Source organism: Desmodus rotundus, chromosome 9, assembly GCF_022682495.2.
Source record: "Desmodus rotundus isolate HL8 chromosome 9, HLdesRot8A.1, whole genome shotgun sequence".
NCBI classification, from domain to species: domain Eukaryota; kingdom Metazoa; phylum Chordata; class Mammalia; order Chiroptera; family Phyllostomidae; genus Desmodus; species Desmodus rotundus.
In genome coordinates, this window is record NC_071395.1 from 19,188,929 (window position 1) to 19,215,068 (window position 26,140).

Genomic DNA, 26,140 nt, shown 5'->3' on the forward strand with positions numbered 1-26,140 from the left:
CTTCAAGGATACAGGAGTAAATAGGACCGTCGTCACTGGCCTTAATAAATCTGCAGTGGGGACATGAGCCTGTCAGCATCTCCAACATCCTTCTCAAGTTCGTCTTCCATACTAGGATGGTCCTGCTACAAATGCCAATCTTACAGCATTCCATCGCCTAAAATCACTCAGCAGCCCCCAGTGTCCACATGATAAAGGCCAAGCTCTTACATGATCCAGCTCCTGCCTGCATCTTCAATTTCATCCCCTATCCCCCCCACCCCAAACACACACGGTCCAGTTCTCCTGTACAAACCACGCTGACCCGCCGACGCTCCCTCTTCTTATTCCATGCAAAATCTACTGAGATGTCACTGAACCTGTGAAACTTTCCTTACTATTCTTCCCAAGTATCACTTGGACCTTCTACACACTTCCATTTGTGTTCGTGTCTGTGCATTGAACTTGTTTACATATACTTCCATTACAGTAAATTTCATGAGGATAGAATCGTCTGCTCATCCTTGTTTCCCTGGAGCCTAATATAGACCAAAAAAATAGTGGTGCTCAATTAATATGTGTTGAACTCAAATGAGGAGGGAGGTGACAGATATCAAAAAAAGGTGTCAGAGAGGCAGCGTTGCCTGAATTCCCTCTAAGGTATTACCTGCCACCTGTTGGCTTCAAACTTGTTTCTGAGAGTGCCCAGAAGTGACAACCAATCCTGAACACGATGTGACTACAGAGGTAACTTGAACACTCGAGAGATTAACTCGTCCTGAACAAAGCATGGTCCAGGATTTTCTCTGCAATCAACACGACCTGACTACACAGGACCTCGGGGTTAGCCACACAGCGTTCCTGTGCAAGTTAAGCAATGCCTCTTGCAACTCACACAGCACACCTTTCTCGGCCCAGCCTTACGAGACTGCACTTTGGCTTTAGGAACAAGTATTTATCCCTCACTGCACTGTGTTAGCTGGTGTGCTATGCACATCACATACATTTGCCATTTAATCCTCAAAAACAATCCTAGTGCAGACACTATTATGATCCTTGTCTTACAGATAATGACAGGAATCGCAGAGATTAAGTCATTTGGTCAAGGTGACACTTATATAATTATAAGAGGCAGAGCCAGGAAGTGAGACCCCCAGAACCCAAGCTCTCAGCTGCTACACTCCATCTTAAATCTTCAAAGAATAAAGAATGCTGGCATTAGTCATCAACACTACTGACACCTGGCCGTAACTCTGGAGCATCAACTCAAACCAAACCCTACTGCAGAAAGCTTCAAGGTAGATACTGTTTCCGACATTTTCTTCTTGCCTATTTCTATCTCTGTAGGCTTGTTTTCAATGTGTGGTTGCCTCTCGTGCACCACCCAATGGGGACCTGGCCTGCAACCCAGGCATGTGCCCTGATTGGGAATCGAACCAGTGACCCTTTGGTTACAGGTCTGTGCACAATCCACTGAGCTACATCAGCCAGGGCTATAGGCTGGTTTTGAGACGTTGAGCTTCTAGAGGGCAAACACTGTTCTTTTAATTTTGTAAAACTCTCAATACACAGTCTCTGGCATGTGGAGGTTTGATAATGAACAAGCCTATAGGTTTTCTCCATTAGCAGGGGATGTTTATTGCTAGACGTCTAAAAGCCCTAGACACAAACACCCATGAAATGATTTATCAAATAAGAGTCTGACTCTTTCATTTAGTCAGAAGATGAGGAAGGTATGATAGGCAGAGGCAGGAGATAACACAGTCAATAAACTTTATGACTAGTGGAGAGAGATTGGGAAGATCGTGGCCAGGAAAAGGATAGGGGGTGGGGGATAGTGACTAGTGTTTAAAAAGGATCACTTGTTTGTAAAACACAAGTAGTGCCGCAACCATAAGTTCTTTGTAACTTAAAATACGTCCAGAGCGTAAGGCAGCAAAAACATGCAAGACACCTCCCAGGGCACTTTGTGACCCCAATTTAAGAAAGAGACTTCTAATTTTAACAGTTACTTAGCCTAACCAAACAAACACATCCTGATGTCTGAGTACAATGGCCCATTATTTAATGACAACTCCCAACATAGGCCTCACCCCCCCCCAAAAAAACCCCACCATGTTCTACACACTGAATTTTCCTAGTGTAACTGATTTTCTCCTCTTCCCAACCCCCCTCGTTAACTTCAGGCCTCCAGTCCAACGTCAGCCCTCTAGCCAAGACTTCTGCACTAACTGCCTGGCTTGGTTTCTCTGCCTCCACTCTTAGCCCTCTAATCCCTCCTCCACACTCAAGAGCGACCTTTCTAAAAGGTACATCTGTTCATGTAATTCCCCGGCTTAAAACCCTCCTCAAGGCTCAGCACGGGAGGATAACGTCCGTGTGCTCGGTGGAGTCCTCACTGCGCTGGTGAGTCAGCCCCATGACCTCTCCAGCTCCCTCCCTCCCGTCGCCCCTAACCCGACAGACTCCCACGCAACCATGTGTGCAATGTGCTTCTGTCCAAGCTGCTGCTCCTGCTGGCAGCACCCTTCTTCCTCATCCACTTCACCTGGACCCTGGCAAGGCTCCTGGACATCCCTCCACCACCCTTGTCTGGCCCCTAGCAGCCCCCAGCACTCTGCTGAAGCACCGTCTCCCCACTGGACTGAACTCCTGGGGGCAGTCAGGTCATTCTATCTCACTCTTCTCTGCCCACTTTCTGCAGGCAATACCCAGTTCATTATACATTAACTGAGGCGATGAATAATGTAACATTCCCTTTCTCAACATCCATAAGCTATAAGTAAAAGCAAAATTGTTCTATAAAATATATGTGTCAGGAAAAAGACACCACTCTGAGTGTGGAATATACAGCACATTTAATGCAGAGACTTCACACAGGTGATGGAAGGGCCGAGAGGTCAGGGGGCAGCGGGGAGGCGACTTAGGACATTCTCAACAGCAAGAAGCCACCCCTACCCCAGGGCTGGAGGGCAGGGTGCAGGGAGGCAGCGCTACTAGAACCAGGGTATGAGGCAGCCAGAGGATGCCGGCAACAGGGAGCGTCTGTCTCCCAGCAGCTGGAGCCCTGGACAAGACCCATCCGCCACCAGAGATTTTGTCGGAGGAGGAGCAGGAAGGAGAAATACCCTGTAGCTTCTCTCCTCCCACCTCCAGTCCTTCATCAGAGTCTGCTGTGGGCCTCACAAGTCAGCAGTCAGGTGACTGGAGCACTAGGAACTGCAGCCTTTGGGGAGCACCCCCTTGCACCCCCCAACACATGATAACTCGGAGGAGCAGGGGAACAGCGAGGTGTGGACATGAGAATGTGCAGACCACAACCACACAGCAAATACATATGTTTTTATATCCACTTCAGTGACTTTCTTTTGATAAATAGCTAATCAATAAATTGGTGCCCCTCTCAAGTCTGTCCAATCGACATAAAACTGAACGTTTTGTGGACTCCTTTTTCACGTACTGGGAGCCAAGAATAATAAATGCTACTAATTTATAAGGAACATTAGTGATAACTTGGGTTGGACTGAAGTCTAAATCTACATTAACTACTAGGAAAGAATTTACAAAGCAAATGAACAGAATGAAGAAGACTACATATTCTACTTAAGTCAATAAAATATTCCCTAGGATTTCAGCATATTTATGTCAAATTCTACTAATTACAAGTGAATCTATTCACTAAAATCAGGCTCTGGGACCTATACCAGGAAATATTTTGTGATGTACTTTAAAGGAATAAAACTGCATGTCTTTCAAAATAGTCTGTAATTCACTGCATTTCTCTCCCCTTCCTACTTTACCTTCAGCTGATGAGCTCACGATGCTGCAATACCCAGAGTTAGTCCAACTGCTGTCAGTGCCTCCTTGAAAAACTGAGGCGACGTTACAAGACTACTGTGCTCCCTGAATATCCAGTTAGCAATTCTTCTGGAGCATTAAAACAAAGACTGTAAGTGGGGATGGCTGGGTGCGGGGAATGGTGGGGGGAAAATGGAGACAACTGTACTTCAACAACAATAAAAAAAGTGGGGGAAAAAAGAGCCTTTTGAAATTAACAATAATAAAATAGAGATTTTGCAAGAAAAAAAAAAAAAGAATGTAAGGTGATGTTTTACAAAAAGCCCAAAAGGCAATTATTCTGTGAAACCAATGCAATCTATGACAAACCTGATGACTGAGATAAAGCATGGTAAATGGTTTAATTTATGAAGAGAAAGTAATTAAGATTTATTAAGTAAAAACAAGGCAGTAAAATGGGCCTTTATCTTATTGCTAACCATAAATTTGTCTCAAAGCATGAACTCACTCTGATTCGTATTCAAAGCAAAAGTTGCCACAGAGATAAATTTTCATTATGGTAGAGAAAATTGTTCCCCTATTTGCTACCCCCACATCCCTTTTCACCACTGAGCTCTTTTATCATCAGCCAAAACAAATACCAACACTCTTAAGCTATGATAATTAAGCTTGCTAAAGGTGGTCAGTTCAGATAATTTTTAAAGTGAAGTTTTATTACCAAAAGTTACTAGTTTTATGCAGATATTAAATATTTATATAGATATACCTACATACATATATGTATGTTCTTTAAGCCTAAACATGGGCATTGCCTAGGGAAAAGGAGAAAGGAATGCTACATTTTCTCTTTGGTTTAAACCCCTCTTTTGGAATGGAGAAAAAAAAAACAAAAGCAAATATCCATTTCACAGGATATATTTGTGTTCAAAAGGAGTGTTGTCTGTTGGTTTCAGCCTCCTTGAGCTCCAGTGCTCCTTCTATCCCTGGGCTGGTCAGGATCAAGGGCAAGGATATTTTCTTGGTCCGAAGTATCAGAGGCCCAATCTTCTCATCTAGGATTTCATTCTCCTGCCTCTGTTTGCCTGGTGGGGAGGGCAGCCTAGACCAGCTTGAGGTAATCTGTTGCTTCTCCATGGACCACTGGAATGCTAAGATCCGACATTCACCTCTGGGCTTGCAGGGAAAAGGAAATGCCCTTGGCCTAGGCAGCTCTAGGCCTGCCTCTGTCCTAGGCATTTAACACAGTTCGCACATGACACGCCTGATTTGTTTGGACTTCACTTCGGGGTTGGAGGCCAATGGCCCAACAGCTAGCGTTGCTGTGTGGAGCCTCACATGTGGCCAGTTAGCCAAGTTTGCTCAGAAGGGTTGAGAGCTGTTTGCAACCAGTACCAAACAAGATCGGGTGTGCAGCTTACCTGGTCTCTAGTCCTCCTCCCACAACATTACCAACAGTCACGAATCTGGCATTACCCACTGGCAATTAACCTGATCTCCAAGAAGTCCTCCACTGATTGACAAATGGGGGGCAGGGAGGCAAAACTGAGTCAGAAAGACTAGAGTCGAAATCTCATTTCTACTACTTACTAGCTGTGTGACTTGCACAACTTACCCAACCTCTCTGGGCCTCAGCTTCCTTATCTGTTAGGTAAAAAATAATAATCAAGTAAAATCACTCAACAGATGGTAGACATTTAGTAAATACTAGTTTCAGAATGGAAGTGTTATTAAATGCAAAATGCCCAACTCAGTCCAATCTTTATAAGCAAGCTGTTCTAGAAGGCAAGGGAATCTAATTCCAAAAGGGCCAAACAGCTCCGCAGACCAGTCTGGATTTACAATCCACGGGAAGGCACGACAGATGCCGAAGTTATGTATCATGTCAACATAATATTTCCCCCTTAAAGGATAACCCACACTTTTTGTGATAATTAGTGTGTTATCTCCAGTGGAATAGAGATCATATTTCTTAACTCAGGAAGCTTATACTACTGCATTTTCTGTTTTACAGTGAAGAAAAATTTTCCTGGATAACATTGTATGCTTGCATGCGACTGAGAAAAGCTCCCATTCTCAAGTGAAAGAAACTACCTTCTAACAAGTTGGCAGTTATCGACTAGTTACTTGAGCCAGTTTTCAGTCCCACCTCACTGGTGCCCACCACACATCTATGACTTCTTGTCTTCTAAGACAGCAGCTGCCTATGAAATTCACAGAGTCCATGGAGAAGACATGTATGAAGGCAGAAAGTAGACATGGAATCAAGTTTTTAGAAAAATCATTGTTCTTTTGAATTTTTTTGAATAAAACTTTGAAATGGGGCCAGGATCTTTAACAGAGAAAAGTCCCCCCTCCTTTAACTCTGAATATTCGCCTTTCTCTTGTTTATAGCATTTAAGAAACGTATATTCGTATTACAAAGGCCAAACCATGCAAATCCACTCATTCTGGATTGCCCCCATACTCAAACTGCCAAGTCTCTTCTAACCTGCCCTAACTCAGTCAGAAGGCCCTACTCCTGCACCTGCAGACAGAGATTCAAGGGAATGACAAACTATTTCATATTACTGAAACCTCAAGAGTAATCAGTGATAGTGATAAGAAACATTAATTTCATGAGTGAAAAGCACTAATGATCCCAATGAGATCTGCTTTCATCTTTATATAAAAGATCAGCATTAAATTGAAAGATCTGACTTTTGCTGAGATATGAAGCCAGTGTCCTCAACCAAAGGAACTCTAAGAAATGCTGGCTAGGTATTCACTGCTGGTATGGATAGAGAATTTGGTGGAACAGGCCCGTGAATGTCAAAAGCAAATCCCCAGAGACACCTGCCCTTCTGTCAAAGTGCTCCTACTTACGTTCATCAGTCTCAGGAATATCCTGAAGACAGCCTTTGAAAGAGTCTATCATGACATAGATATTTAGAAAGCAAAACCTATCTTGGATTTTACACATTTAATAGGAATACATCCCTTAAGAAGCTTAGTGGCAAGCCACAAATCACAGAGGTTAAAAGGAAAAAAGAGAATTGTACACCTTATACCTACATAATTTTAGTAATCAATGTAACCCCAATAAATTCAATAAATAAAAGCTCAAACTTAAGTCTTCAACCATTAATCATCTGTGTCTAAAACTAAAAAGTCTATTTCATGGACCTAAACTTTCCTTTTGTTAAGAATGAAATAAAACTACCAACAACCCCCCCCCTCCAAAACCCGCCAAGCCAAACTGTCGTAGGGCAAAATCTCGTAGTTCCTTAATTATGTTTCCTTCGAGAGTAGGTAAGATTCAAACACTGGCCTGAACTTTTAAAAACTGTCGATGCCATGAAAAAAAAGGAGAGTGAGAGAGAGGGAGAAAGAGAGAGGAGGGAGAGAGAAAGAAAGGGAAAGGAAAGGAAAGAAAAAAAGAAGCGGAAAATGAGACTAAAGCATTGTGACAACTGAGTCCGATGGATGCGCTCAGACTGGACCGTGGACCGGGAGAAGGAAGTAAAGGCTGACACTGAGACAACTGTGCTAACCTGAACGTGAACTGGTCTTAGATAGCAGCACTGTGTGCACCTTAGCTTTCTGGAGCGTGGGCATTATGCGGTGGTCACCTAAGAGAATTTTCTGTTCCCAGGGGATGGACGCTGAAATACTTAGGGATGCAGTGCCCTGAGTGTACAACTTACTCTGAGATGGCTCATCCAAAGGGAAAACATTCAGGAGCAGGATGCATATTCATTGGACTTTTTTTTTACTATTCTTTGGACTTTTCTATAAGTTTGAATTTTTTTAGATAAAAAGTATGGGGAAGGTAGAAAGCTGGAAATAATTCTCCCCTGAAAGGATGGTGAGATGTTACAAGCCTTAAGGTGGAAAGAGTCTAGAGGACGTGGGAGGTACAAGTATTACCGCATTTTTTGGACTATAAGACACGCCCCCATTTTCCTCCCAAATTTTGGGGGAAAGCATGTCCTATAGTCCAAATGTAGCTTACCTGGCTTGCTGCGGGGGTGGGGGGAGGGCGGTGGTGGAGCGGGGTCACAGGAGGCAGGAGCAGGGCCACATTTTTTGCTTCAATTTTTTTTTCCCCTATTTTCCGCCTCTAAAACCTAAGTGCATCTTATGGTCCAATGCATCACATAGTCTGAAAAATACGGTAGCTCCGAAATGACATGCGGATCAGCAGATTTCATTCTCTGTTGCTGAAAATCAGTTGTAGAAAAGAAAACGCTGTATATACTCAACACCTATCGAAAACTGAACTACGGTGCAACCCTCTTAGGAACATGTGAAAAGTCCATTAGGGAATTCTCTACTAATATCTATCTGTATCTAGATACCTGTATCTATCTTTCTATACACACACACGCACACACACACACATCCTGCATAGACAGTACATACATATAATCAAGAACATGAAAGAAAGATTTGCTCTTTACCTGGTAGAAAAATAATTTTCCTCAATATTATCTTCTCTACTTGACAATATGTTTATCTTTCCCCAAAGTTTTCTACATATCTTCTTTTCTGTTAATGCTTCCGTTCTGTTGCCTCACCCTACAAACGTAAATGCAATTTCTCAATTTGTGCTTCTCTGAAGGACTCCTATGACTGAGAACGTCACGTTACTGCTACTCATGCTGTGTGGTATGTGCCATTTTAAGTGACTTCTGGTGAGTGTTATACAAGTAACACTCCCTGCCCAACCCTATTTGCCATCGTGAAATGGAGATGTATTCATTTGTCTTTTAATGATGCAAAGTAAAGAATATGACTATCATAATAATACAGTAAACAACATTTATGTGTCACTGAGAGTTTATGGAGTGCTTTCATATACATTTAACTTCTTTGCAGAGATGTAACAATGGAAGAGAACGAGCAAGAAGACAGATAAGATCACTTGCTGGCTGTGATAAGGAAACAAAGGTTAGGAGTGACTACAGGCATCTTGAACATTTACAACCAGCTATAAAGGAAAAATGTCCTGTTGTGTTTTGCCGGAAATGAACAATTAGCACATACTGCAGAAGGCAATGCAGGCTGGTGCTTTATGCTAACAACAGGAACCAGGCAATTCTCGCTTTTTTAAACTGAGCCCTGACCTCCCTGTGTTCTTGGGCAAGTCAATAATGCCCTCAGTTTCTTCTGTCAATTGCGGTTGGAGCCCCTGACCTTGCTCACTGGGGTAGCCTATGAGTGGGTAAACATCACCAAAAATTCAAGACACTGTTGATAATCACAGATTACTGCCTGTCTGCACCTCCTCAGAAAGAAGCAGAGCATGACAAAGACCCCTGGTTGATTATGCTTCCTGCTTTTATACTTGGGAAAGGACATGCATGCACCAACTGTTGGAATACAATACTTTAAAGACTCCTGGGTTCTCACTTATGCTCCTGCCCCAACTCCAGGCCTTACGATAAGGAGGCACCCAGTGGTGGAAGGCTGGGGAACACGAAGGCTCACTAGCAAGAACCCTCTGCCATAAGTAACAGAATGTGCTTCGGAAGGGCCCAGCCTGACTACACGAACTATGCCAACATCACCAAGCCTACGCTTGTCATTTCTGGGATGCCAATGGCAAAATGACTTCCTAGCTTCGCCAAGATTTTAAAAAGAGCTAAGGAAAAAAATCTCCCAAGATGCTGCAGTGGAGAGAAGAGCCAACTCCTTCCCCCATTCTAAATGTGAAGCTGAAAATACATTAAAAAATGACCAAGTAAAAAAGGCCTATACTACTGGCCTCAGAGGACAAGTATATGCATAGGTCTGTTGAAAAGGTACCCAGTCATGTACTATGAAAAATAGAGACATCTATTGAAGAAGATACAAGATACAAGAAACACTGTACACAGGACAAAGATGCCTCAGTCCCCTTCAAAGTAGGCACGGTGGGACCTCACACAGTTCTCCCAATTGCCATCAGCTGCCCTGTCACATTTTCCTGAATCTCATCTATGGTCTGAAATCTCTTCCCTTTTAAAGGTGATTTTAGTTTTGGGAAAAACCAGAAGTCACAGGGTGCCAAACCTGGGCTGCAGCGGGGACTGAGTCAAATGGGTGATTTGATGTTTCACAAAAATACTGCATGAGACATGATGCATGAGCGGGAGTGTTTTCAGGATGAAGTTGCCAATCACCAGCTGCCCAGAGCGGCGGCCTTCCGAACCATCCAAATAATTTCTGCTGAGTAATGTTCAAGCTTGACGCAAAATTTGATGCTGATTCCTTGCTCTACTCACTCACTCATTTTGAATGCGAGGGCCACACAGTACACATGCCCACTCGACGGTGTCTACTGCCCCTAGTGACAAGTACAGTGAAGTCATCCTTGTTCACGCGCATGTGCATTCCAGTGCACTCTGCTTGGCTGCCAGGTTATGCTGATGTCACGCAAACTGTACTCATTATATTAACAGTGGCTGGACTTTTTCCAGACAGACCTTGTATATTTGTGGCATGCAGAAAGAATTCCACAGAGCCCACTCAAAAAGAATACCTCTCCTCTCCGCCCAGACACAATGCAGACACAGTGAAACTGGCTTGTGCACTTGAGGGTGTGCCAGGGCACCCTGTGTCCTCCTGCCCCATGTTTCCATGGGGCTGGGCTCTGCTCTGGACTCCAAATCGTCCTGTCCCTCAGAGAAGAGTGACTTTTCTGACTAGTGACTTTGAGAAGAGGAACTTAAACCCATGTGGGTCGGTCCCTTCTGACTGAGCATTTTTACTGATACTACAGCCTCTGGTATAAATCACCAAAACAAAGCTTCCATGAGTGCTTTCTCATCAGCATGCCCACAGATATGGCATATTCTGGTCTAAGCTGGCTATATGTAAGCTTTCTCCAAGCGCAAGGCCTACAGCTTAGGGTAGCTAAGTTCAACTAGAGAGAGAGAGTACTAGGAGAAGCCATTTGCTATGTATCAAGTTGCATTTTTTAAATCAAGCTATTATCAGTAATAAAGCCAATAGGTTCCGACTCAAGAGGAGAAGAGAGTATTATTTTTTACTGACTCCCTAAAATCACACAATATCATCCTGGAAACTCTGTTCTAGGACGGCACTCATAAACCAAATCTAGAAACCTCCACCATCACCAATGACTCCACAAAGCAGAAGAAAACCAAGAGGACCAGCTGCCATGGCTAGCCGTGCATTCCCTCGGAGGGGAGAGCTCGTATAGGTCTGCTGCAGTTTTTAAGTTCTGAAACTGTCCGTGGAAGAAAAATGAATGGTACCCAGCTGCATGATTTCAGGCTGCATTTTTATTATAGGCATCTAGTATAAATCACCCGAACAAAGACTGTATGAGCTGCCTGAATGTCACAGACGAAAACAGTGTCACAGAACACTGTTAGGCAATTTTTTAAAACTACTACATACTTATTTCAACATAAGACCCCCAAGCTTTCACCCCCCCAGGCATCTTTGGTTACAGGTTTACATTTATTTTCTGTGCATTCCCACCTCACTTTCTAGCATTACAGACTCGGAGAGCAGCAGTGTACCCCATTACCACATTATTTTAAAGAATTAGAGAGTTCTAGGCAGAGCGCCATCTCCTCTAATAATGGCTCGCTGTTGTGCCCAGTCTCTCATCCAGGTGCCTATTTTGAGGGGGAAACAAACCTGTGTTGAGGGGGCATGGAACTGTGAGAAAAGCCCTTTCCAAACACAACACTGAAGGTTTCTGGCTCAGACATGAATCTCTAGGGAGAGGAAATGCTGCCTTGAGACGTTCCCTCGCCAGGAGGGAGCACAGGGCCAGGTCAAAGACATGCTCCGCAGGCCCTGGGGAGTCACCCAGGAGGAGGGCAGACGAGGCCCCTCAGGCTCCCCATGGGTTCCGTCACCACAGCCGGGTGGCTCCTCTCAACTCCACGCTATTGCCTTTTGTTGCTGCTCGACAGGAATGAGATGGCATTATCATTTCCACATAAAGGTGAAGGGAATGAGTCATTAAGGATGAAATTTTGGGGGAAAATAATAACCTTTAAAGGCTGTGGGTGGGAGTGCGCAGCCCTGCACAACTCGAGGGAATCTGGAAAGAGCTCAATCATGAGAGGACAAGTAGAGCTGAGGTTGCACAGACCTCAGCCACGACTGGTGTGCAGAACTGCCACACACGCGACTGCGGAGGACAGCTGGCGGTCAGAAGGGAGGCGTGTCTTGGTGCAGAGCACAGGAAGTCAGAGGGGTGCAAAGATGCCTTTCCTGGCCCATTCTGGGTCTGAGTCACCCCATTCACAGCCTTGGCCACAGCCCCAACTACACGGTCACATTCTCTGCTCCCTCCTATAAGGGTCAATCTCACTAAGGTCTCAGCCCAGACTTCAGGTTAAAACTAAACAGAAAAGTCTGCTCTATGAATTCACTGTCATAAGTTTGCTCTAAGGAAGGCTTTGGGTTCACATTTATTAACTCCGTGGTCCAGGAACCCCAAAGCTAAGAGATAAATATGAAAAATGGCCCTGGATCTGACCTGGGGTATCTGGCAAAGGCCAATGTAAAAGTTCTTTGGTGAGATTTGCATTCAGCCAGCCCCAAGAGGCTTATGAATAGATCCCTGTCAGATACATCCCATAATCCCACATTACAAAATACAGAAGGTCACGTGCCCTTAGGCAGAATCAGCAGACACAAAGAAAAGCAGGACAGATAGCCCAAGAACTTCAGGTAACAGAATTACTAAACACAGACTATAAAATAAGTAGATTTAAAATTCTTAAGCAAATAACTAAATGCATGAAAAAGGAACACGACATTTTCAAATAGGAGAAATTTAAAAGGAAAAAACAGGACTCCTATAAACAAAAGGTATTCTCAGTGAAATAAAAAACTCCGTGGGGAGTTAAAGAGCAGAGTAGACTTGTTGAAGAGAGAATTAGTGAACTGGAAGAAACTGTAGAGAAAATTTCTCAGAATTTAGCACAGAGGAAAATAATCCTAAAAGAATTTTCCATTGTGCCACTATTTGCACGGTGGTATGTTGGGCTAAGAGCTACCCAAAGGCGGGGCTGCTCTCTTAGTGGTGGGGCTGGGGAAATCCAGCGCTTGGCCCACTGTACTGGTGGCTCATTAGTTTAGATCTCCTTTTGCCCATTTCTTTGGCTGACTCAGCACCTTTCCCTCACCCCAGGTTTAGACTCTCACTTACAGACATTGTAATAAACAGGACATACAATCAGGGTCAATACTGAATTGTCAATGCCTCTGTGTGTATAAGCACGTGGATGTACATCTATGGACATACAGGGGCTGGGCGAAGGTGGGATTACAGTTGTGAAACAGAGTTCATTCTTGTATTATTACTTATTACTTATTGTATTACAGCTGTAAACCTACTTTTGCCCACCTCTGTATTGCACACATATTTAATAGTGTTAATGTTTTGAGATATATACATACTTTCAAAATAATAGCACCTATGTAGACGAGATTTTCAGCAACTCCAATTATAGGGGAACACTGACTAGAAACTGAGCAAAGAACCAGGAGAGAGAAACCCAAATTCTAATCTGACTGGGACATTAGTTACGTGACCAAGGGCAAAGTGCAACAGCTATTCGCCCATCTGTAATTTAAAAGGACTAAACTGAACGATTTCCAGGATCTCTTCCTACTATACCAGATAAGGTTTCTAACTTCCAGAAGCTAACCAGCTGTCATACACTCCATGTTCTTTATTTTGTAGGACAGTGTTCTACTCAGAGCCTTGTTCTTGTTTAACGAATGTGAAAATCTGACTCGGAGCTAAAGCAGATCAGAAATAGTAACAGAGCAATGAAAAATGAGCAAGAAGGGGTTCCTACAGTCAAATATCCCGACAGTAGCTTTATCGGTGAGGCATACATGATGACCCCTAAAAAGAACGGCTGTTGTTAGCTAGTTACTGTAGGATTGCATAGCCTTCCACACCTCCATCACCTTGAAGGTCCCATTATATCACAACTCTAAGTAATAACTGATGTTTCTGATAACCTTGAGCAATCAAGAAAAGGCTAGTTTATGTTCAATATACCCTATTTAAAAGCAGGCAAGTATAAAATGTACTTTAGAAAGATTCCTGTAAAGAGGTTAAAAAATATCAAAAGTATTTTAGACACCTGGAAAATTCTTTCAGATGGACTCCCTAGGCATGTACATGGAAGTGTGTGTAATTAAATAGAGAAATATTTATTAAGGGTGTTACATATAAGTTTTACACAGGATACTATCGAGTGGCCCAGGAAAGACCATGAATTGCTTTCAGAACCTTATAATCAAACACAGAAATTGCTGTAAACAACATACACGACAGGACGGTCCATCAACTGTATGAAACAAATATATACTGACACAAAGGAAAAGCACTGTAATTAATACAATTAGATTTCATGTGAGAATACTGCATGTGACCGGCAGAGAGGTGGGGAAAGGGAAGGTGGTTCTGAAGAGGAAGGCTCTCAAAACTTCCCTGAAAGCTGGAAAAGGCTATAGGCAGGGAAGGAGTCAAATGCTTTCCCCACGAGGGGAGATGAGGTCATGCTGCCTACTGACCGTGAAAGTCCATCAGCATCATGAGTCATCTGAGTTCATGGGAGACGTCCAGTTAATGACATCATAAGGCAAGAGAGAGTAAAGACACCGGAGAGTTTAAGAGCTGAAAGGGAACCTTCTCACATCGGTGTGCATGGGCCCACAGACACAGCTCCTTTAAAGAGGCAAGGGTTGGGGGCAAAGCCCCTCACCCCTGGAACACCCCACTCTACAAATGAGTAAACGAGAACGATATAAAAGTGCCTCAGAGAGTAACTGGCAAGACTAAAGTCTGAGACCACAATGTAATTATAACTTCTACAGATTACATTAAAGCAAATCACTGAAATGGAAAAAAAATTAATAGAAAACTCACATTTTGTCTTCTTAGTGAAATAACGAAACGTCATCAAAGTGTGACTAGAGAGGTAAATATAGATCTGATTATAAATATATGCATTTAAACACTTTTCCCTATTGCTGTTTTCCTGAATTTCTACTTTGCTTAGCAGCTCTGAGTTAAAAACTTTTGTAACAATGTTTAGAATTAAGGGTCAGGAAAGCATTTCAGCCTGATGCTCTCCAGACCCAGTCAAGTATTTCTAAATCTATTAGGTCCTTCAAAACAAAAGTTATTACCAATATCTGCTTTGTTCAGAGAGCTAGAATTTTGCAGATTTACCTAGCTTTAAATAAATCTGTCAAAAGAAATTTAAAAAATACATTAATTGCAAAGTGCTTTAGAAAGCATTCCCATTATCATTCCTTCGAGAGATGAGACGCCCTTGGCGCAACCTACAGCATGAAGCTGGTGCCCGCATTGTTAGTCAGTCCCCACAGGGCGGGCATCCTGTCAGACTCGGTCACATCCTATTTTCCCTCTCTTTAGTCCCCTTCTTCTTGCTAATCGTGTTATGTACTCTCGTGAATAAAAGAAAGTTTCATACAATGAGGTAAACAACGGTTCAGTTTTCATTCTACAGCTGCCAGGACCAATTCCAAACCCCTTTGGTAGGGAAAGCCTCCAGTGCTGTTCATGGCAGGCTGATCCTGAGACCAGAGGGGACTAGTCCTGCACATGTGTGTGGAAAGCAGCTTTTAGAGCCCTTTCCCCAGTTGTGAAAATAAGCGGCACTCATGCTTAGCAGAGGGCTCTGTTACGTGCAGATAAGAGCTTCCAGATAAACAAAACCAGGGCAGAGTCACCAGTTTCTAATGAATCTAATTGTGGCACAGCCTGAAATTATCCGAAGTTACCTACTGGCCACAGCTGAGGCACCTATCAGTGGGCGCTGGCACAGACAGAAATGTTCTCGTTGCTTTCTCCTGCATACGGACTGGCACCAAGCGGGCAAGCATTTCAAATAACGAAGAGCAAATGTGTGCGAGCAAGCAGACCTGCACACGCGTAAACGTCAAGCAAACTGGATGCTTTGCTAAAACTGCACCAGTACTGGAAACACTGACATATTATGAAACAAATGGGCTTATAAATCCCATGACATTTTATCAAACAAATACGTTTTCCTCCTATTTCACATCCATGTACCAAGTATTGCCAAGTAGAGAAATTAAAATGACATTCATAAATAGGAAATAACTAACTCTCAGCAAATAGCCTAGGATCCTCTCTATAGTTCTATAGACAACTAATTATTTAATAAATTAAAGAAGATTGTGTATCAAAATTAGTTGTTTTTTTTTTTTTAAACCAGGGCAAAATAATGAGCGAGGCTGAATCCCTGCCATAAACACAAAGAACACTGTCCTTAGTTTAGTTGTAACCCTGCCGACAAGCAGGGAAATGCACTACACGACCTTTTCAGTCTGAAGATTTATGATGGGATTCCATATAATTCTAAAACTAAAGGTAAAACAAGAAGATAAAATGCTTGTAGTCTTAAGAAACATTCGGAAGAAGTGTCACAAATCAGAATGGGGGCGGGGAGTGGAGATGGGGGATAAAAACGCATCTTATATCTGTAAGCACAGTTATATTTGCTTATACACTTACAAATAAACACATATAGCCACACTCACAGCAGTGGTGGGGTTTAACACACCTGTCATCCAGTGGGACCTGCAAGAGGCAGGACCTGCAAAGGGGTTAAGAGTGTGAACGTGGAAGCCAGACCGCACACACCTCAGAGATACTGTAGGTTTGGGTCCACACCACTGCAACAAAGCGAGTAATAAACTTCATGCTGCTGTAGGATCTGGCCTTCAATGTGTACAAACAAAAACAAAACAAAGCAAATGCACAAAACACCCCAGCTGTGTAGCTCCAACAATGAAACAGCAGAACGAAGTATGCCTGTCCTGGGTTTGATCTGGCTTCCCCACTTACTTCCTAACTGGGATAACGATAGGAACTGCACCTCCCAGAACTGTTACGAGGTTAAAATGAGTTGACACACATAGCGACCTCTCTGTCAGTATTAGTTGACTTTACTGCTATCATTGTTAACCAGGCTGAAGAGACACCAGATGTTGGCAATGTAAAGCACCTTGGGAAAAGAGGTCAAGGCGCGAGCCCACTGAGGCTTGTGGGGGCCACAAACTCCTGGTACAATCACAAAACCTGCCACCCACCTTAAGACATGAATGAAAAGAGAGTCTTGAGAAATCAGAGCCCTGGCCCTGGCCTGGGTGTGGGGCTTGAACACTGGCACTCTCCAAGCTGTTGTGGCAGTTGGGAATGAGGACATTAACACAGAACCTGTTAGTTCAATAAAGCCCAGTGGGCCCTGGCACAGGCCACCACCAATTCATCCCACGGAGTCACCTCTACAGTCCAGGGTAGAGTCTTCAAGTGCAAAAATCACACTGAGTACTGAGCAGAGGAAATAAAAGCAAATCCACACCTGGACACATCCTGGGTAAAACAATCAGAGAGAATAAAGAGATTACGTACAAAGCATACCGACTTCTCATCAGCAGTAATAGATGCCTGAGGACAATGGAATCATGTCTTCAAAGTGCTGAGGGGAAATAACTGTCAACTTGGAATTCTACACTATCATTCAAGAGCTGGGGAGAAAGAGAAACGACTGGAGGCACAGACAATTGCAGCAAGCGCATCACCCACAGACCCAGAAGCAAGAAATACGAACACAGGCAGGAAGGAGAGCCAAAAAGGGGAGTGAGATGTAAGAAAGTGTTTGCTAGAAAGGGAAGCCATCAGGTGGGGGTTTCCTAAACTTCACAACCCCGCCTAAAAAGTTGCCTTTACCAGTGGGCAAAGGGCACATCTTCCCTGGGGTTACAGTGGGAGAGCAGTCTGCCTCCTTGTTCTCTGGGGACACCCCCTGATTCCTCAGGAACTGATTCTCTCAGTAATTTCCTCTCCCCCATATGGTACTCCTTCAAAGCTAATGTTTAGTTGGTGAACAAAGTGTTACAGACATGTATCTTGAAGTAATTTATAATGAAAAGCAGCCACTGCCACCACCTTTGCTTGCCAGTCCTGTTTCCTGGCAGAACCACTTCAGATCTTTGGGCTGTCTTGCCTGGTATCTATCTTCCTATTTTTAAATAACAGGCTGTGCCAGGGACCTTCGAAAATCTATCACCTTCTTGCCAAAGCTCGTGGCCATTTGCACTGTGACAATCCTTCCTTACTCTGGGAAAAAGACGGACCTGGTAACTGTCCAAACGACACAGTGTTCTTGTTTTTAGGACATGGAGCCGTGAGACTTGGCCCATTCCATTCCCAAGAGGTCATTTATGTACGTTACAAGGTGAGATATTTTGCAATACTTTTATATTTTACTCTGTCTCATAATAACAACCCATGCTTGCCACTTTACTCTATTTCCATTAAGAACGAAATACGCTGCCCCTTAGTGCAGCTTCATGGTAGGCTGAGTCACACTGAAGTCTAAACAGCCAGGTGGGGAGGCAGGTGGGGCACTTCACCCCCCAGAGGAAACAGGGAAACCCACCACATGCATGAGCTTGGGTGTGAATGATCTCGACTGTGGACGAGCTTAGTCCTCCTAAGAGCACTGCAGGGTGGTGTTACAGGGATCGGATGGGTGAGTAGAAAAAAGAAAAACTTCCCCAGCAGAAGGCTGAGGAACCAGTAGAGTTAATATTTGATTACTAATATGATCATCATATAAAATGTTTAAAAATTTTGTTGAAAACACTTTTCACTCTTGAGAGTTCTAAATCTTTCACTCATTGTCTTATTTTTTTTAAAAAGTAAAGGAAATATTTACTAGCCAAGAAACAAAAACAAAAAACAGCTGACCAAATAAGGACCTAGAAGGAAGAAAGAGGCCTCCCCTCGTCTGTGGCCAAAAATGTTACATTACTTTTTCTTGGTTTATCAATTTAGAACACGACTTCTAGTTATGGTAGATAAGAATTTAGTTCTTTTATTTCCCAATATCCCAGTTATATGTTTTTGTTAAATCAGTAGTTGGTGCTTCTTCTATTATTATTATTACATAAATGTCTCTCTGCTGAGCTGTTAGGTATACTCTGCCTACATTTCCTTTCTTGAATGTTTAGTTTTTACCTAGAATTAACAGGGTCTCTTTCATTTGCTTCATTTTTTATTACCTATTGCTTATTACTCTCAGAGATTCCAGTTCATACATAAAATCTCTTTTATACATAAACATTAGACATCTGCTTTTCTTACTCCACCTCCCTTTTTTCTTGAAACCTCCCTGTTCTGGAGTCTTCCATCCTCCCCTCCTAGCAGGCCCTCTGGGCCTGCTGCAGAGCTAACAATCCGGAACCTCTCCATTCCTCCAGTAGGTTCCCATGATAATGGGAATTTTTTTGAGAACCTGCCTGTCTGAAAATATCATTATCTTACTGTCACACTTGATTTATAGTGCTGGGTACAGAACTCTAGATTTGGATAATTTTTTCCTAGGATTTTTTAAAGGCACTCTTCCATTTTCTTCTAGCATTAGGTGCTGCATCAGCCCAATGCCTGATTCCAAGTCCTTTGCATGTGACCTTTCATATCTCCTCCGTCAGTTCTGGTATCTTTATCCCTGCAATGCCTACTCGCCTGGATGACGTGCCTGCCCGGGAGACTATTTTTACTCCTTGCTCGCGGTTGTTGCCAGGCCCTTTCTGTTAGGACATGTGTGTCCTTCGGTTCTGGGAAACCAATCCGTGTTACTGTTTGATAGTTTCCGCTTGTCTATTTTCTCTCTCCTGGAACTCCTATTAATTAAATGTTGGACATCCTGGATTGATCTCATTTTCTTTTTTCCCGTATTATTCAATTCTTTGTATGCATGTTATACTTTCTGGAAGACTTTCTGGATTCATCTTCTAACTTTGGGTTTGGGGCGTCATCATAATTTCAACTTCTAAGAGATCATTTTTACTGATTGTTCATTTTTAAAAAGTAGCACCATGCTCTTATTTCAAGGATGCAGTAACCTACTCTTATCTCTTGAGGGTATTTATAAAAGCTTTTACTTTTTAAAATATTCTTTTACTTTGTTCATTATCTGTTGCCTCTTATTTCAGTTTTCCTTTTATTTTTGGCTTTGTCTATTATGTTGGAGAATTTCCTCAAATATCTGGTGATTTTTGACTGTCAATTTATGTCTTAAACTAAGGTACTAAAATGTTGATTAGAATTTCTAAATATCCAGGGCTTGTTGTCTGCTGATCTTCACTCCAGGACAGTGGGGCGAGCCGGTAACTTTTTTACCGAGAGACCTTGGCCCCTGACCCCTAATTCTTCCCTGTAGAGACATGTAATTTTCACACAAGTTCCTGCAGATTCCTGCTTGGGAGTGCAGGGCAAGAGGAGAGATGGTTGTGCCAGGTCACTTGAGCTCCTCACACTGGGCAGGGTAAAGGTCTGCGGAGGCCCCGGAGCTCAGAGGGCAGAAACTGTCTGACACCAGGGCCCTTTGCTCTACCTGGGGTCTTCAGGAGGAGTGTTTCACCAGTTGAACCTCTCCCCAAACTATAGGCGTCTGTGGGGGTGGTACAGTTGCAGAGGGTCGGGGAGAGGACCCGCTTTGTGTCTAGACTGAATTTACCCCTTTGTCTTCACCTCCCTCTGGCTTTCCACAACACCGGAAGCTCCCAACCTGGTCCTTTCGGAGGCTGCGTAGGGCACAGCACCCCATTTCTCACTAGCATCTCTTTCTGCGGGCTTTCTGTCCCTTTCCTTGGGTCATAATGAACCCTGCTCTGCTAAGTCAGGTCCTCTTTCATCTACCTGCTCTCATGCACTCAGGTCTTGTCTCCTATTCTCTTGGAGGTTTATAACTTTTAAACTCTTTTACTATTATTTCAGTAGGATTTCCTTGGGGTACAGAGACAGAATAAATGTATACGTTCGATTTGCCATATTAATCAAATGTCTCTTTAACTGCCCTTTCTGTCATTGCCTCCTACTCATCTGCATTTTAAGAAAATTATTTTACTGCAGTTAAGAATATGCAACATAAGATCCACCCTCGTAAAACACATTTTTAAGTGTTCAATACATTACTGTTGACTATAACTCACCAGCATTTAAGTATTCTCAAGCTTCTTCAATATGAAGGAAATTAGGACTAATAAAAACATTTTCCTTGACTCCATGTCTCCTTTTACCTGTTGCATTTTCTTTTCCTTCCTAGCCAAATTTCTTCTTCTTTTTAATTTTAAATCCTCACCAGAGGACACATCTCCATTGAGTTTAGAGAGAAACATCGATCGGCCGCCTCCTTACACACCCCGGGGGGAGACTGAATGCACAGCTTAGCACATGCTCCGAGCAGGAACTGGCAGCAACCTTTTGGTGCACAGAACTGACACATGTCCCCAAATAGTCTTTGAACCCAAAGGCAAGGACCACTGCTCATTTTTCTCTTCCAGTTTATAGCTGGTATTTAGTAGACATTCTAAACTGTGTGTGAAATGAGTGAATAAATATATGAATACACATGATACTTAGACTTAAAAACAACTATAAAGATGGCTATTTAGAAAACATTTAGTTCATCCTACTTCATCCAAAATTCCCTAAACAAGTACTTCCTAAGAGCGATGCCAAGATCTTAAAACAAAAAAATCGTTATCTATGTTCAATAAAACATAAACATTTTCAAATAGACAGGAGGAATTTATTAACGTAGAGAGGATTAAATAAAAACCTTACTGGCAAAGTTCCAGGTAGCGATGCATCGAAAAAGGATACCAAGGAATTTGGAGGTGCCGCGAAGTGGACTGGAGATCCTGAGAAGAGTTTAGAGTTGGAGGAAATCTGGGCATGAATTTCCAGACCTACCACAGCTGCCCATTCGTGTTCACTACAGAGAAAGATATAATGGTTAAGAAATAGTTAGATCGGTTACTGTATGTAAATGTCTATGAGCCTAAACCACAAATGTTAATTTCCTATGTTTTTAACTTACTAACATTTTATTTCCGTACATTAAAAAGTGTGTCATCTTGTCTTAGTGATTAAATCAAAAGCAATTCATAATGAACACTTACAAGACTGGCAAAAGAAAATTCATTTACAATGTGGCATAGAGTTCACTGTACAAACAATAACGTGATAGAAAAAGGAAAAATCTGACATCTTAAAACAATTTAGAAATGGGTATCAGGTGGTGGCAACCACTTGGCTGACTTCAGTGAAAAGCAGCCTTTTCTAAATTAACTGTCTGTTGTCAATTAATCACTCAACAAATGAAGAAAGCTGAACTTGCAAACATTTTCAGAATTAACATCAGAATTCTACTCCCAGAGAAATAATGGTAAATAGTTGCACATCTCATTATTTTAAAAAGAAATTCCCATTTATGTTTTGAATTCATTTTATAACAATGGCTTGCAAATAAAATGATTAGTGACATGAACGCAATCAATCACTACTACATGATACTCTCCTGGAAATTTTGTGCAAAGGAAAACATTAAACCATCAGATTTGGCATTTTTTGGTACCTAATCACTTTCTGTTCCCAAGATCTAGTTCCAGTTCCCTTTGAGGGTTTGTTTATGCTTCATTGCTATCGAGAAGCTGGTAAATGCTATAATCACTTATCTGGCCACTCTTCTGTTGTGTCCCTCTGAAACCCATGTATCCTGGGCAATTTGCAGATTGCCTGTTTACACATCCTCTCCCCAAATTTTGTCTGTTCCTACCCTGCTCTTCTCCCAAGCAATTTTCTGTATGATCTAGATTTTTGTTTACATGTATTGGATTTTGATTCAATCATTTCAACATATAAAGTTCTATATCTATGTATTGTAAGATTAATTTTTTTTACAGCATGTAACTGGAGAAATTAAAGACTTTGTTAAAAAGCCTGCATGTCGCTAAAACATTATTCAAAGTATTTTTGCAGCATCATCATGTAAGAGAAAAAATACTTTCCATTCACAGTGAGATGATCTAATTTATGAAAAGTATAGAAACTGAATGCTTCTGGACACTTTCCCTCTGCTCCTCCAACTGAAAAGCAAAAGTTAATACCAACCTAACTATCGCAAAGGATTTACGCAACATTAGGTGTGTGCTTTACACTTATGTATTTAAAAAGAAACTGTCTAACATAGTCAAGTATAAACAGCTGTTCAGAGTATAGCTAGCAAAACGAACAAGGCTCTCTACACAACCAGAGGAAAGAGTTCTTGTATTGGCTGCATACTCTTAGGTGTAGACATGTATTCAACACGAAACGCCTCCACAGATAGGTGGTGCTTTCTGACTAATGACATTAAGCCACCACTATCCAGAGCTTGTAGGAAAAGGCTCCCTTTCTACCTTTAGAACACAGCTGGCCTACAGTAGCGCTACGAGTCAGCTAGATAAGATCCCGCTTCTAGTGTCGCAGACACTTCTGCTGGTGCCATTAGGAAGGTGACTGAATCCAGTGTTCTGTGTTGATTTAGAGTCGAGAAAACACCTGGGATTTTCCTCTAGCGAATCTATTTGAGGAGAACAGTTTATGTGCGGGGGCGGGGCTATCAGAGGGCAACTTTTGTGCTTTCAGGGCTGCAAGTTACAGCTCAACAACTTCCCGCTCAAAACTTAAAAAAAAACCCAACAAAACCGTCTACACTGAACACTGGACTGAGTGGCCATCATCTCCCCAGTCCCGCAGTTCCACCTCACACTGAAGTGGGCAGTATGGGATGAAAGAGCATATATACCCTTTTCTCGGCTTCGGGGCCGTGACGTGGTGCTGCGGGGCCACTGAGCTCTGCCCCCTTTTCCCACTGCACCTGGACCCTGTCGGAGCCCCTCTTCCGTGGCGAGAATTGCGGTCAATGCAGGCTAAAGCCCACCGCCTTCCAGGGCAGCACCAGCGTAGCACGGGCGCCGCCATTGCCCCTCCGCAGACTCGGTCAGGTGACACAGACTCCCTCTGCCGCGAGGGCCTCTGGGAAGCGTAGTTCTGGAAAAGTGTAAAACTCTAGAAGCTCCGACCGGAAGACTTCTATTCCCGGGGAGCCCTGCGAAGGAAGGCGGCCGGAACCCTGGCGGGGAGGGGAGGGAAGGAGAAATAGAGGAGAGCGCTGGAGGGTTTCCGGGTCGGAAGGGTGAGTCCTCCTAGCGGGGGGTTGGAGAGGTTTGTGGCTCTGATCACGTGTATGACTTTGAGCTAGGGGCATCCAAAGCTGGAGAACCTGGCCAGGATTTTGGACCATAAATTAACCTTTCAAGATGAAGTCAGTGTCCTTGACATAGCTCGAAGGCTTCCTGAACCTCCACCCGCTCAGTGATTTTTCTCCGTCCCACTTCACATACTAATTTGTTCATGAATGCACCAACTGTTTATTTGCATGCCTATTGTATGCCAGGCACAGTTTATAGGCACTGGAGATGCAACATTAGCTTATATACTTGGTAGAGGAGACATATAGAAAAGTTAACAAAAATACTTTCACGCAGGTGTTAAGTGCTATATTTAAGCAAAGATGCTTGGAGACAGACCAAGCTTGAGCCTTCTAGTGCATTTTCACTTACAAGCATAACTCATTTTATTGCACTTTGCTCCATTGCACTTCACAAGTGTTGCATTTTTTATAAACGTAAGTCAAGCCCCTCCAAGAACAAAAAGATGCGGGGCCATGGGATACTCCACTTTATTATGGTGGTCTGGAACTGAACCTGCAGTGTCCCATAGGTATACCTGTATTCTCCTTTTTGTTCTTGACCAGTATTTGAAACAGTCTTATATGCTAGGAAGCATTGATAGCAGATACCATCATCCCAGCCAACTTCCTTTATTTTCCTGCTTGGAAACTCATACCACTTGTTGAAACTACCACTTATTTCTTGCATTTGCACATACAGTTTAGAATAGCCATTCAGCCATTCTCTAGTATGTCACCCTGTTTTAATTCTCCAAATAGTGCTTATGAACATCTGATGTTTATGGGGAATTTGTATTATTCAACACAGTATTAACAGAGTACAAAGCAGGTCCCTCACAAATATGTGTTGGATGAAGTAGTGCAGTGCAGAGAATGCATTTGACAAAGGGTAGAGTGGATGCCCTTTATGTAGTAGGAAGGCGATGAAAAAGTGTGGTGATGGAGGCAAAGAGAAATCGACCTATGTGAGACAGCCTTAGAAAGTAAGATAGAAAGACTTGGTGATGGATTGGATATGCTGGAAGACTAGGAAGACTAGGTGGGGTCAAGTAACTCCTAGATATCTGGCGTGTAACACCGGATGAGTGATGGAGTTATTCACTGACATAAGGGCACTAGAAAAGAAAAGCATTTGCAGAAAAATATGAGTTTGGTTGCCTTGGAGACATACAAGAGAAGTCAAGTAGGCATCTGTGATGCCTAAAAGTATGGAACAGGGGAAAAAGCTGCATAATCTGCATGCTCCACACTGATGTGCAGTTATTGATTAATAAATAACCTATTAATTAGCTGTACCATACAATCTACCCCCATTAATACTCCTATACAGTTACGATTCTATGCAATTTAATTCCTTCATGGAGCCAGTTTCAGTTACTCTCCTTAAAATTGCCATTATTTACTTTTTCTATCCATTTTATTTTTTCACCCTCTATCATTGATTCAAATTGCTATACCAGAAGTATTTTCACATGACCAAAACTGGAAATGAGAGACATGACAGAGACTGCAAAGTAGAGGTGGAGATTTGTTCCCAAATTGATCTCCATGGCCCTTTCTGTCATGTGCAGCTCACTCTTTCGATCCTTTCACAGTTTCTCTCCTCCGAGTTTCCATATTTCCCAGCTTTGCTCTGGGTGAGCTTGCTCATTTAGCTCCACATTTTCCTGGCCCAGACTTGGGGTCAGGAGAGTTCCACCTCTGATAGGACATCAGAGGAGAGGGAGGGTTCCTGTATCTCGGAAGTGAGCACGGACACCCTTTAGCCAAAAAGGAAGGGAGAGCCTTGCTACCTTACCACTGGTAATCAGCATACTTAGGAAGCGATGCACTTACTAACAAGAAGAGTTAGGGGTGTTTCTGAAAACCCCCATAAGAGACATGAGCACACCTAAAGAAAATCCTAATTTTATGGGCAAAATGTGCTCTAGTGGAAATGCATCTTTGCTTATGAAGCAGTAGAATGCAGTGATAGTGTATCACTTCAAAGACTCCCACCCCACCACTAGAGGGAGAGAAAATCCTATGCATGTGAGTGTATTCGATTCTTTTCACAAATGGAAACCTTTCAGCTCAAGGTATACTGCACAGCCCTTTCCCAATCCCACGAGTTAGTGGCTCCCTTCTCCCCCTCGGTTATCTGTCATTTCCAGAAATGCCCATTGGTTTCCTCGTGCTTTCCTAGTGTCTAGGAGTACGCTGTTTTCCAGGTTGCCCCTCCTTGTCTTGCTCCTTTACCAGCCACTGAGCCTCCT

At 42.9% G+C, this 26,140-nt stretch overlaps 1 protein-coding gene and 1 long non-coding RNA gene across 4 annotated transcripts in view; one reads left to right on the forward strand and one right to left on the reverse strand.

Annotated features, from left to right (window-relative positions):
* GATB (glutamyl-tRNA amidotransferase subunit B) overlaps window positions 1–23,647 on the reverse strand; it is a 72,846-nt gene extending 49,199 nt beyond the window's left edge. The window contains exons 1-2 of the mRNA XM_024568614.2: window positions 23,439–23,647; window positions 21,434–21,584 (exon numbers count right to left, since the gene is read on the reverse strand). Coding sequence (XP_024424382.2) covers window positions 21,434–21,584; window positions 23,439–23,614 — 327 coding nt within the window. The 5' untranslated portion in view covers window positions 23,615–23,647. The remainder of the gene's footprint in view (window positions 1–21,433; window positions 21,585–23,438) is intronic.
* A 129-nt stretch (window positions 23,648–23,776) lies between these two features.
* Window positions 23,777–26,140, forward strand: part of LOC123480617 (uncharacterized) — a 79,656-nt gene continuing 77,292 nt past the window's right edge. For 2 of the 3 annotated variants that reach the window (XR_008425213.2, XR_006656701.3), the window contains exon 1: window positions 23,794–23,828. This is a non-coding gene — a long non-coding RNA (uncharacterized lncRNA). Of the gene's footprint in view, window positions 23,829–26,140 lie in introns of all 3 variants that reach the window. The other variant, XR_006656702.2, reaches the window with a different exon arrangement.